Genomic DNA, 12,848 nt, shown 5'->3' on the forward strand with positions numbered 1-12,848 from the left:
GGGTGTATTTGGTTGAGAGAATTCATAGAAGCAGTTTTTGTTTGAAATTTTGCCTGAGAAAGCAGGGGTGAGGATAAGTAAGTTCATCTTCCCCCCACTTCTTTTCGATCATTTTCTTTTTTTTCTTCTCCCTTTTATGACAAATGTATTCATTTGTGTGGTTCGAAATGAAGACAGACAAGACAAGACAAGACAAGATATATGTGTGTAAATATATGTACATATATATATATATATACATACACATATTTATTTATATATATATATATATATATATATATATATTTTTCCCCCTAGGTTTTTTTTTTTGAACTAAGTCGATACTAACTGCCCGATCTCTATAATATTTCCTGTTTGTAATTTATTCTGTCAAGAGTCCATTCATCAATCATATACTGTATACAATAATATTATGAATAATTGAACAGGAATTGTAAAGTTCTATTAGGAGGGGATCCCACTTTTCACCTTTGACATATTCAAACATGTTTCTTTAATGATGCGATCGTTACTTGCTGAGTAATTAATTACTTTAAAAATATTGCAACTTAGTTACTAACTCTGTTGATTTTTTGAAGTACTGAACTAGTAACTATAACTAATTCCTTTTAAAAAGTAGCTTGCCCAACACTGGTAATAACTACCAAAAGCACAAAGCTCATAGTTTTTTCCTCTTTGAGTTTGAATCCTTGTGGAAACATCATCTAGTATCAAGCCAGTTATTAATATTCTAAATAAAATTATGATCTTTCTTTTATAACTGTCTCTTTGATTGGTGCTGTTTGTCTTTTAATGATAAAATGTAGAGCTTAAAGCAGATTTATCTGCCTCACATATTTATAAACCAGGGAAAATTTTAGAACACTGTAAAAGTGACCAATGGATGAACATGTTTTAAAAGTATTGAAAATATTTTTCATGTCAGCACAGTTGTTGGGATGAAGCAGGGACCTCACAACTTCAAGGGACAAAAAAAGTTTCATTTTTCAAAATTTAAAATAAATAAATGTAGAAGAAAATAATAATGAAAATGTAATGAAATTCTTTTACTTTTCAATGTTTGGGAAATACATTTCAAATGTTTTTAAATGCTCTGTTCTTGGAGCTTTTTATTTCTATTCTTTTCTTTTCTTTTTTTTTACATTATTTTGACAGCTAAAAGAAGAGGCAAGAGAAATTTATGGATAGAACATTACACGGACACAAAGCAATTCACAGCACTTTACAATGAAATGAAAGACAGAATTAATGCAAAGCTATTGAGAATATTCATCTTAAGCAACAAGATAATCCTGTATTTGTTGAACAGATTTGCATTGTTGCAAATGGACATACATAAAGGAGAAGCAAAAAATATGAACAATATACGTTAATACATTTCGTGAAACAAATAATATGAAAACAAGATAATACCATGACTATATTTTATATTCTTAAAGCAGAGACGAAAATAGACATAGAAAGCATTGAATCTGAAGAGTCTCTCCTCTCACATTGCAAATTAAAAAAAAAAACGAAGAAAAAAATGCTTGCACCATGTCAAAAAACAAACAAAAGAATACAATATAGCCACGATGAATGCAGTATGGGATAAGGTTTAATTATGTTATGATGTATGAGATGTGCAGAAAGTGTTTGAAGGTGTAAATTTAGACTTGTTATGGCTCTGAAAAGGAAACTGTCTGTTTGTCTTGGATATGTAGTGTTGGGATTGATTGGACCAGATTTATGTTCTTCGTTGTGAATAAATGAGGAATACATTTTGCAAACAAGGCCAAAATAGTTTGTCTTCTTTACTCACTCTGATAATGGTGGGGATGCTGCATTTTATAATGTCAACCACTAGATGGCGGTAAAACCCGTGTTTGCGGGTGTGAACGCCTCTGGTGCCCTCTAGGAGTCAAAGACTGAACTACAAAAATAATGAATAGAAAAAAAAACCACTTCCGTATCCGGAATAGCTTTTCAAATGATGTAATGAGTAGAAACATCAGCAGACTTCACGCACAAGCTCATCACGGAGTCCTGCAGCGTTACCGCTCACTCCATTCTAGTCTTTCAGAAGTTATTTCACAGTCACAAGATACGTCTGTCTCCAGATAGCAAACCGGCTGTCGAAGCTCTTCTTCTACGCTTCTGATTGAGGTAAGCAGCGTGTGCTAACAGCAAGCTAATGCTAAATACAACCTACTAAAGAGAAAAAAACTGTCTTTTCTTTTAGTTTTTTGAATGTTGTTGTGCATACTGTTGTCACGAGATGGTGTTATTATTAAACTCAAATGATTGGAGTTAGCGGTGTGCTAGAAACTTTAACCAGCGGGATTAGCCCAGTTTAACCTACTTGAAAAGACCCTGTTAAACTACTTAAAACCAAAAGTCATGACAGAGCGAAGATCAATCAGAGAAATCCGTCTTACGCACCTTTTTATGAAAAATCATTTATTCATGGCTGTGACAATAAGTTGGCTGTTAAATGCACGTGCATCTCGCTGTGTGGCTACATTTTTTTTTTTTTCAAAATTATCTTAAAATAAGGCATTTTACACATTTTCATCAAATTAAAAGTTGCAGTTTTTTAACTGCAGGCCACGGTCAATTAAGTGTCTAAAATGCATTTTATCTGTTTAACCTAGGAAATATAACTCAAATCTTTTGAAAGAAACTTGCCTCAGATTGTTGTGTACTTGTAGACATTGGGACGAATCGGTCACCACTGAGTTTAAGAACTGGTCAGTCACCCAGAACCGGTGTTGTTAAAGCAACACACAATCATGGTGAACAGTGGAAATAAAATCATTCTCCTATCTAAATTATGTTTTTCCATCGCTGACGCCGGTTATTGAATTCTCTCGCAATAAAATTTGTTGAAGGGTCTTAACTGCTTTTGCGTGATGGATTTATGAGCACCGAACAAATTATATGTACATTGGTGGGAGCCATGCTCATTGACTGGCTATGGAGATGTTTTTTGTTGCATTATTTGGACACTTGGTGCATGTATGTGTCTATATATGGAATTAAAAGGATTATACGTGTGAAATTTGAAAGTAACTCGGTTTAAAGATTGAAGCTGCGGCTGTGGACTTGTTCCTGGTTTAGACATCTCCCCAAATTCATACATGTTTGTCTTTTGTACTGTTTGGATAAGATGCGCTGCAGAGTAACTCAATATTTATATAAAGTCATGTTTGCAGTTTCTTTAGTTAAACCCTGCTTGTGGTCAAACTCTCAGAGACATCTCATTAAAAAGTGAACTCGTGTTGAATTCTTATGTTTTTCTACTTTGGCTTCAGTTAAACTACCTTTTTAATAAGATGCAAGGCACCTTGTTTTCTGTATTTTCGTCAGGTTTTCTTTACTTATCCCTCCTTCTTTGATTGTCTGAGACAGATTAACAAACTGTCCGCTCTACATGGGCGAAGTCCCCCTATCTTGGTGTGGTGTTTGCTTTTCACCTTCTGACCATATGACTGTATTATTTTTTATTGTTTGCAAGCAGTAGATATTTAATCATTTAGCCAATGAATCACGTGCTTCTCTGATTGGTGCATGATGCAATGTCATCCTGCTGATCTGACCCTGTGACTGGCCTGTGTTTGACACTCCCACTCCCTTCTGTGCTTTGTGGCCCAATGAATAGAGGGACTGGCTCATTGTGCTGTCTGGCTTTCCCCCCCACTCTCCCATTCAGTGTCTGACTTGTGATATTTGGAACTGTCTGTTGTTTCAGAGGGAATGGAGAAAGCTAAACAGGATGCCTTTGACAACGCCAGACTTCAGGTGATCAATGACGGCTACACGAGGGGCTTTGAGTGCATCAACAAAGGACTCACAGCGGATGAGGCTGGAGACAAGGCGCAGGCCCTGGAGCTCTACAAGCAGGGCCGAAAGCACCTCCTCCGGGCCATCAGCGTGCCATCACAGGGAGAGGAGTGCTTGGGCAGTTGCTGGGAAACGGCCAGACAGATGCAGCAGAAGATGCAGGAGACCCTGAACAACATCACCACTCGCCTGGCGATCCTGGAGACCAGCTCTGATGAAGGATCTGCTCCTGCACCGAGCTCCGGAGCGGTCGCAGGGTCCGCTGCTCCAGGTGCGTCGGGACAGACGGCGCTCTACCCAAAGCTCCCTGCCAAAGACAAGCCCGACAGGCCAGCTCCACCAAAGCTCCAGCCTCCTAACGGAGAGCCGGCCAGAGCTGTGAGCGCTGCGAGCCCACCTGCCTCATCCTCCGGACAACCGGCTCTCTCACCCGAGCAGCCCCCGGCCTATTCCCTGCAGGCGGCCGACGGCCACCTCTCCATCTCGTACGGGACAGATTCAGGGGAGATGTCTGTGGTCGGAGAGGAGTTCTACAGTCGTACGTCTAACTCGACGCCGTCGCCTCAGAGCGTGGGGGAGGAGGGCGAGGAGCTGCTCTACATCCCTCACGGTGTGCAGATATTCTTCGTCACTCCCGAAGGTCAAGTGAGCGCGCCGTCCTATCCCGGCTACCTGCGGCTGGTGAAGTTCACCAGCGATGCCTCTGGGAGAGTTCCAGCGCGACCTCCCGCTTTTCTGCAGGTAAGAAGAACAAGAAGGAATTCTACTGAAGCAATCACGGTTTGATGTGCTTCTTGTTGTTAATGTAAAATAAAGAGTTTCACTGACAAGAACATTAACAGGGAAAATAGATGCAAACACCAGTTAATTGAATGAGTCATCCAATCATGATCAGTAGAGGATATAAATATCTAATCCCAAAACGTTACAAAACGGACAGCATTGATTTGCAAACCTCATGAATGTGTTTTGTCCTTCATAGAATGTCATCCACACATAAGATAATTAAAAAATCTTATCTTGAATTTGATTGCAGCTTCACATCGAAAAACAAAATGACATTATTTTTCATTGAGACTAAAATGTAGGTGAATAAGATTTGCAAATCATTCCTTTTTGTTATGGAATCATAGTGAATAATAGAAACACAATGCTCCAATTCAGCTATTTAAAATGAAACTTTTTTATTGAGTAAAAAAAGAAGAAAATAATTAATTATCGAAACATTTAATAATATAAGATGAAAAAAGAAAAACATTGAAACTTTAAAACTATATGAATACAAAGCCATCTGACTCTGTTGTGACTTTTCTTTTTGCACACATGTGAAACGTCATCTGAGCAGCGCTGCTTCTCTTTTCTTGCCCTTTAGTCTGATTTTGTAAGATGTTTACCGGATTGACCCACATTGATTTGGAGTGAGTCATCGGTAAGAGGAGCTGGTTAATGATCAGTAGCTCCTTGCCTTCTAGACTTTAACATGCGGGGAAGGTTTCTTCGTGTTAATCCTGTTGTGTGTGATGTTCTGCAGGGAAACCCCACATTAGATCTGCACCATCCTCATGACTCTTGTTTGTTTTTGTGGGAAATCATCCCAAATATTGAAGTAGGGATCACAGTCACTTCATTTAGTCTCAGACTCGTTGATACAGAGCACTGATGTGATCTGAGTACTAATGCAACCACGATGTTTAGAATTATTTTCTGATTTTTACATATTGGAGCTCTATTATCTGGTACATCATAAAATGAGGTGTTACGATGCATTAAAGCTGCATATTTTTGAAAAAAGAAGGAAACACTGGTTGTGTTTTAAATGCATTTGGGCTGAAAATGACAAGACAATCGTCCATAAATTATATTCTTTTTTCCATTCTGCTAGAGGTTCTCCCTCTTTTCTGTGTGAGAAGTCATCTCATCAGTAAAATGAATTTTGCTCTCTAACTGGTGGATCATCCTGTTTAGTTTTCACTGAGACTCGATGCAATAATATGAAGATAGGTTTGACAAGGTGTAAAGGTCGACCGATTTTCAGCCCGCTAAATATGTTGTGTGCAATCATATGTAAACACAACAACATGTGATGAGATAGGAAAACAGTTGCAGAAGCTCTTCTTTCATAGATTAATTTTCTGCCTTATCGGGACTTTACCGGGTTTCGAAGCAGACTTTTGCCCTGTTGTCTTTTCCATCGCTCGCAGGTCATGAGACTGAAATCTGACTCCTCGGTGGGGAATTTCCCAGGTGCTGCTGCCAGTGGGTGACATCAGGGACTCACATGAGTGAGAGTGATTGTGTAAACCCTTTAATCCGGTTACAGAGACTAACCAGACGACACTGTCGTCCTCTGACTGCCGGACGTCCGAGACGTTTCTCTCCGTTGCCCTCATCAGAATCATATAGACAAGTCAGAATGATCTTTTTTATGTTACTTCTGATAAACCTGTTTGCTGAAAAACAATGAACACCAGTTCATCTGTTAATAAAACCATCTTAGTAAGAAGTATGTTGGATGATTGCGATCAATAAAGAGTCTGTTTAAAGAGAGCTGATTGATGTAGATTCCTCATGATCATCCCACAACTGCATGCTCCTCCTGACACTCCATTTTAAGGGAAAATAAACAGGCTTTTAACAGTATTCGTCTTAAGAAATAATGGTCCAACAAATGTAAATTTCATGGCTGCTTTTGGTTGATAATATATTCTCATTCATTTCTGTAATTTTCTGGATATTTACATCAGTATAAGATGTGCATCCTCATAGCTTATCATCCTTTTCAGTTTCTTGTGAGAACCAGTAAGCATGGCTGGAGACATAGGATATATGTATTTAGTAGAGTATTCCTCCCTTGCAACAGTTTCAACAGTTTTTTTTTTTTTTGCCAGTTTGTTTCGCTTCATGGATTCAGGAACACTTAAAGAAACTACTGTTGGTGAACACAGATGGAAATGCAGTCCACTAACTCAGGCTACAGCTCCTTCAGAAAGCCTGTCGTCTACTCCGAGTCTAATCTGATTTAAAACGGCCTGGAGCAAAAAAAAAAAAAAAAAAAAAAAACTCTGTTCTGTGCTCTTTTGGATAATAAAAAAAGGACATCTTTTCAAAACCTGTGGGTATTTATCTCATGTAGATTAAATAGGAAAGTGAATATTCATAACCTAAATGTGTAAATATGGGGTTTTGAGCAGCATATGTTTAGATCATGACAACATCTCTTTAATTAAAGACCATTCCTATTTCATTACGACCATTCTAAACCCACCACATCCTCCACAGCAGCAAAGCTTCACAGCAGAAAAACCTCTGAACTGACCGGCTCTCAACATGAAGCTAAACACTCAATAAAAGACGGTTTGTTAGAGGAGTTAAAAGAGCCAGGTTGCTCCTCAGAGGTACACCAGACTCCAAATGAATATTTTTCATGACACGCTGATATGTGCGTTTCCATAAATGGTAGGAATATGTCCCAGAATTTTTTGAAACTGGTATTTTCTTGATTTGAGTTTATGCACCATTGTGTATTCTCTGACCGATGCCCTTTGACCCCGGCAGGTGTGTGACTGGCTGTACCCTCTGATGGCCATGAACTCTCCGGTGCTGCTGTGTAACACCGGGGTCTTCATGTTCCCGGACATGATGGCGCCGACTTCGGGGTATTACGTGGGCGTGGTGCTGTCCTCCGAGCTGCCTGCTGCCGACCGGGAGCTGTTTCAGGACCTCTTGTCCCAGATGACAGACCTCAGGGTTCAGGTCAGTCACATGACTAAACAATACAAATCATTTTTCATTAAGCATGATATGATCTACTGCTATTTTTCGCCTGATACCTCAAGATTCTTCCATTATGATTCTTATTAATTCAAACAGAACACAGCACTTTTTTTTTTCGCCACTTCATGACATGAAAACTCTTTCCCCTGCTCGATTCTGATTTGGCGCTCCTCCCAAAGTAACCCCTGCCTCAGCATTGTGAGGATTTGACAGAGGCAGGTGAGGGGAATTAATCAGTTATAATGCTCTTATCTGCTGCAGCTAGAACAGCCTCAAAGACGAGTGCCAGTTCAGACAGGATGATTTTAGAGACGCAGGTTGAAAGCAGTGCCAGAAAAAGGTCATTTCTGATGAAGGTAGGCAGGCTGGTTCGCTGATGGACGTGATACCCCGACACAAAGTAAGAAAAGTGTTGGCTGGTTCTGTTTTTATTCCGAAGAGGTACTTTTGACTGCACGCTTTTTTTTTTTTTTTTCTTTTTTCATTGATGAAAACAAATGGCACATTGTAATGACAGAGAGAGGAGCTATTGTCTGTGTAGGAAGGGGTTCTTGTGCGTCTGATCGGAGACGAACACAAGTCACAGAAAAAGCATTTTCAACCCAAAACTGATGTGTGTTTCTGGTCAGGTTCCAGATGAAGCTGCAGACAGCATTAACCTCAGTCAGAAGGTGTCCATTGCTGCACCTGAGCCGCCGGCGGCTGCAGCAGGAGGAGGAGAAGAAGAAGAAGAAGAGAGCGAGGGGGAGAAACCTCTGCCTGAATGGAGTGAAAAGGTGGCCAGCGGCATCCTGACAGGTGAGGGCGCCTTGTGTTTCCAAGCCTGACTGTCTTCTGTTGTGGAATTTTGTGAGACAGAGCCAAAGACGAGGAGTCAAGGGTTTATTTGAGGATTGCAGAGGATACAGACAAGCCTGCTGGCTGAGAGCAAAGCTGACGCTCTTCTCCGACCCGGTTTATCTAGACAGTATCCACAACGATAACATCTGTTGTTGTTCACATCAGGTGTCAGAGCAGTGTGGCCTTTCCACCTCGTCTCGGGATCTTGAAGTCAAAATATTCCATATCCTCTTCCTGTTATGTGAAATGAATTTGCTATATTTAACCAGGTGTGTGGAAAAGTGAGAGTCACTCACTCGCATTTTGGATTCTCACTTCTGGGGAACATGTGATCCACGTTTGATTTAATACCAGACGCCCCTCCTGACACGACCCTGCTCTGGGACCTTGGCTTCAAAGCAGCAAAATTAAAAATCTTTAAATTTACACCACAACAGAGAACAATAATAACAAACATGGATGCTATCTTTAGATGAATAATGAACAGTAGAAGGTCTGGAAGCGAGAGTTTGTCACCCACAGAGTGTCAGGAAGAGGCGGGGGGGATTTCATCAAGTGTCTACCCAAAGATTAAGAGTTGACCAACAACCTGATGCAGTTGGAAACAGTAGAAACCAAACATGATTTTAATTGCGGTGAAATGCGTCCCCGGGACTCACTCTGCGTTCCCATCAGGCGCGTCCTGGTTAAGCTGGGGTCTGGTGAAAGGAGCCGAGTACACCGGCAAAGCCATCCACATCGGAGCATCGAAGCTGAGGGAGCACATCACTCCGGAGGACAAACCCGCCCACGTCAGCCCCACGGTCACCAAGAGCCTCCACGTGGCCAAGCAGGCGACGGGAGGAGCCGTCAAAGTCAGCCAGTTCCTAGGTGATCACGTCGCCACTGATTCAGCACCTTCCTCTGACCTCCTGCGGCTGTTTGGCGCAGAGCGGATGTCTAATTTAGTAATGCTGTGACTTCACTGCAGTGGACGGCGTGTGTGCCGTCGCCGGCTGCGTCGGCCGGGAGTTGGCTCCACACGTGAAAAAACACGGAGGCAAGCTGATCCCGGAGTCCATGAAGAAGGACAAGGAAGGCCGGTCCAACCTGGACGGAGCCATGGTGGTGGCTGCCAGTGGAGTGCAAGGTAGAGCACAGGTTCAAGGAGTTTTGTGTGTGTGTGTGTGAGAGACTGTGTGTGCACGAGGGCGTTCACACTTTCGGTTTTTAGTGCGGTGGAATTGGTGTGAACTTGCCATTCGCGCTTTAAGGTCAGCCGAGATCAGTTTCGAGATGAATCGCAGTGTGTTGAGGTGAGTGCGATCACGATGCTCACACTCTGGTGCAGAACCAAACAGCTGCAGAGTGCGAGCGCGGTGTGACCCCAGGGTGTCTGACAGTCTCCACAAGTCTCAGCTCAAAAGGCTCCTGCAACCTAAAGATAGTTTCCAAGAAGGATGTCATGAACACAGCAACGGGAAATATGAAATGACTGCAGTCTCAATATAAAGTCAGTTTTAATGAAACCTTATGGTGCAGAAGACAGTGAAATGTCCAAAACCTCTTATAGTTTTTGTATTATGCATGTTTTTACAAACTCACCCTGAGGCAGCATCACTGGTATCTCAGCTTATGTCTTAGTGTTGTGTTGCATCCTCTACTCTCAAGAAATGTGTTTTAAAAAAAAATGTTTTCTTGCTACCATTTGCTTGGTAGTTTGGTTGCCCGGATTGGAGCCTTCTGCAGGCCTTTTCTGTTCCCCGAGCCATACATTTGGTGTCAACTCAACGTCATTATAAACCTTTTGACGTTGATTTAATCACAGACTAAAAAGAACAGCGAGACAGGCTGTTTTCTTCTGCCTGTATTTTCCTTTTCCTCTCATGTCTGCATAAACACGGCCTCCTCCAAGTTGTTTTTCTCAGTAGTCATGAAATCATGACTCCTCGGTGTTTCAGTTCACATTTTGGTTTGGACCACGTGCGCTCAGCCCAGCACGGAATTAAAAGGTGGTTTCAGTGTCGTTCCAGTTGTACTCTGGTGTGAAAGAAGCTGCACCACCAAAAAAGCCCCAAAACTTTTGAGCGAATATAGTTTATAATAGAGAAAACTAGAGTGATCATGCAGAAAAGGAAACTTCCTGTAGTTTAAACAAGTTGTGTAAAGCACTTGTCGCCATGCTCAGTGGTCAAGGAAATGTGACGCTTTGAATGTGAACTTTACCAACAACAAACAGTTGTTATAGTTTGGTCCACACAGAGATGAGAAAGCAGCCTGACGGTTTGTGTTTACTGTCTCTGAATGGCGGCTGTGTGTGTGTGTGTGTCTGTGTGTGCAGGTTTTGCCACCATGTGGACCGGTTTGGAAGTCGCAGCGAAGGACATTGCTAAGAACGTAGCTTCAGAAACCGTCACCACCATCAAACATAAGTAAGTCTTTCCTGGAGCTTTGAATCGCTTAGAGATAGAAACTGTTCTTTATTTGCTCGTTCTGGCTCCACACTTCTCGCTCATCAGGTTTCTCATGTGGATTTTGCAAAATGGCCTCATGCATAATACAAGCACAGCCAAATATCTTCACTCTCACACTCTTCAATTGTTTTTTTGTTTGCAGATTTAGGGGTCTACAGAATGCCTTTGACCCACCTAATGAGAAAAAGAGTAATCTTTTGTAATCACACTCTGAACCCTCTGATCACAAGCCTCTGTTCTCTGACGACTTTGTACCCAGAGTTCACCTCTCTTTTCTTCTGGCTGATCACGTTAAGGTGCCTGCTCACCTTCTCAGACGTGTGATTATGTGATGCATGTTCTCATGATGGTCACTTTTCTCCACCTCAGAGTTGATCACTGGTTTGATTAATTGACTGATTGATAATCCTTTCTTTGTCCAACAATGGTGAAAATGTTGTTTTTCAGCAGCAAGTGGAGAGTAGTAACAGCAATATACAGACGAGACAACTGACATTTATTCTTTATCATAAAATACTGTCAAAGATTATTTGTGCACAGAATAGATAACAGATAATGCACACAGAATATAAGGGCACACATTATGCGAGCTGGATGATTCAATTGCTTAACTAGAGCAATATTGAATTTAATTGTTTGGGTTTTTTTTGGCATCATTTGATGCAATACCTGGATTTTTGGTTGCATAAACATTAATCAGAGCCAGGTTGGCTCTAAGACAAGGTACAGATTCCCTATTAGATGCCTGATTTGCCAGAATGTAACAGTCAAGCCAAACATCTGATGATAACCACAGAGCAGACGAACCACTGGATTCTCTCTGCCTGATCCTGGCTGAAACGTCTTGATTGTGCACTTGCATGGGTGTTCTCCTCTCACACGCAGCATGGCAGCTTTACAATCCTCACACTTGCATGTTAATCAATGACCCCCTCCCCCCTACCCCCACCCTGACCTCCCGCTCGATCTGACTCTGAAGGTACGGGGCGGCGGCGGGACTCGCCACAGACCACGCCGTCAACTCGGCCATGAACGTCGGCATCACCGCCTTCAACATCGACAACCTGGGGATCAAAGCTGTGGTGAAAAAGACGGGCAAGCACACGGCCCAGGCCATCCTGGAAGACTACAAGCTCCAGGAAAAACCAGACAGCGGGAAGCAAGTGTCCAAAGTGGATAAATAAACCTTCGCATCCTGCCTCATTTCCTTATGCCTTAAAACTCGATTTTTATCAGATAAATCTATATTTAATAATGTATAAAGTGTGTCCTATATTTACAAGATAACATATAATATATGCATATCCTATAGTTTGATACAGCTCCTGAGCACTTTAATTTTTTTCTAATATAGACTTTAAAATGGACCTAAATGTGACGTAACAGGAGATTAATAAACCCAAAGCAAACCTTGATAGAAAACTTGATTTACATGGTGTGTTGTTGCATAAAGTAACATTCAGGTGTCATCTATTAACACTGCTGTGTTAGGAAAACAAACGGTTTGTGTGAGTAACTTGTTATTGCAGAAAATTATCTACTTTAAATGGAGAGAATGTGTTACTGTGTTCAATGTGATTCCAATTGTTTCAGACAGAATATTGTCCTCTACACTGTTTTCCCATTTGCAGGTTAATTAGCAGAAATCACTCCTGTAAACATAGGAGTCTGTTGAATATTCCCTGCAAAACATGATCTTTGTCTACTGTATATTTTTGTTGAACCTTCAGTTTGTGGAATAAAAGTCAAACCCTAATGATTCAACTGTTGGAAATTAAATGTGTAGCGTCACAATGAGTGTCGACATCTGTCATACAAACTTTAAACATGTTTGTTTGGTAAGGATGTCATCACCGTGTTAATTGGATTCTTGATTGGTCCTTTTGATTTCCTCAGTTTCAAACTCTAATCAGGTCCAATTTCAAACAGATATTTCTCTTCTGTTAAATGAAAACACTG

The 12,848-nt window shown here is 41.2% G+C and overlaps 1 protein-coding gene across 2 annotated transcripts; it reads left to right on the forward strand.

Annotated features, from left to right (window-relative positions):
* The first annotated feature begins 1,966 nt into the window (after positions 1-1,966).
* On the forward strand, positions 1,967-12,646 carry spartb (spartin b). Of its 2 annotated transcripts, XM_030108205.1 has the most exons (9): positions 1,967-2,145; positions 3,731-4,563; positions 7,378-7,575; positions 8,226-8,394; positions 9,112-9,306; positions 9,407-9,565; positions 10,757-10,847; positions 11,032-11,078; positions 11,869-12,051. In XM_030108205.1, exons 2-9 carry the CDS (start codon positions 3,736-3,738, stop codon positions 11,919-11,921), a joined length of 1,740 nt encoding a protein of 579 aa, XP_029964065.1. In that variant the 5' UTR covers positions 1,967-2,145; positions 3,731-3,735; the 3' UTR covers positions 11,922-12,051. The 2 variants fall into 2 exon arrangements, with proteins under 2 accessions (XP_029964065.1, XP_029964064.1); XM_030108204.1 differs by lacking the exon at positions 11,032-11,078 and having other exon boundaries at positions 11,869-12,646.
* The last annotated feature ends 202 nt before the right edge of the window (positions 12,647-12,848 follow it).

Source organism: Salarias fasciatus, chromosome 14, assembly GCF_902148845.1.
Source record: "Salarias fasciatus chromosome 14, fSalaFa1.1, whole genome shotgun sequence".
Taxonomy (NCBI): domain Eukaryota; kingdom Metazoa; phylum Chordata; class Actinopteri; order Blenniiformes; family Blenniidae; genus Salarias; species Salarias fasciatus.

Coding starts and splice junctions, on each gene's coding strand:
- spartb (XM_030108204.1), top strand. CDS start 3,736: ATGGAGAAAGCTAAACAGGATGCCTTTGACAACGCCAGACTTCAGGTG. Junction 4,564..7,377: donor GACCTCCCGCTTTTCTGCAG/GTAAGAAGAACA, acceptor TGACCCCGGCAG/GTGTGTGACTGGCTGTACCC. Junction 8,395..9,111: donor GGCCAGCGGCATCCTGACAG/GTGAGGGCGCCT, acceptor CGTTCCCATCAG/GCGCGTCCTGGTTAAGCTGG.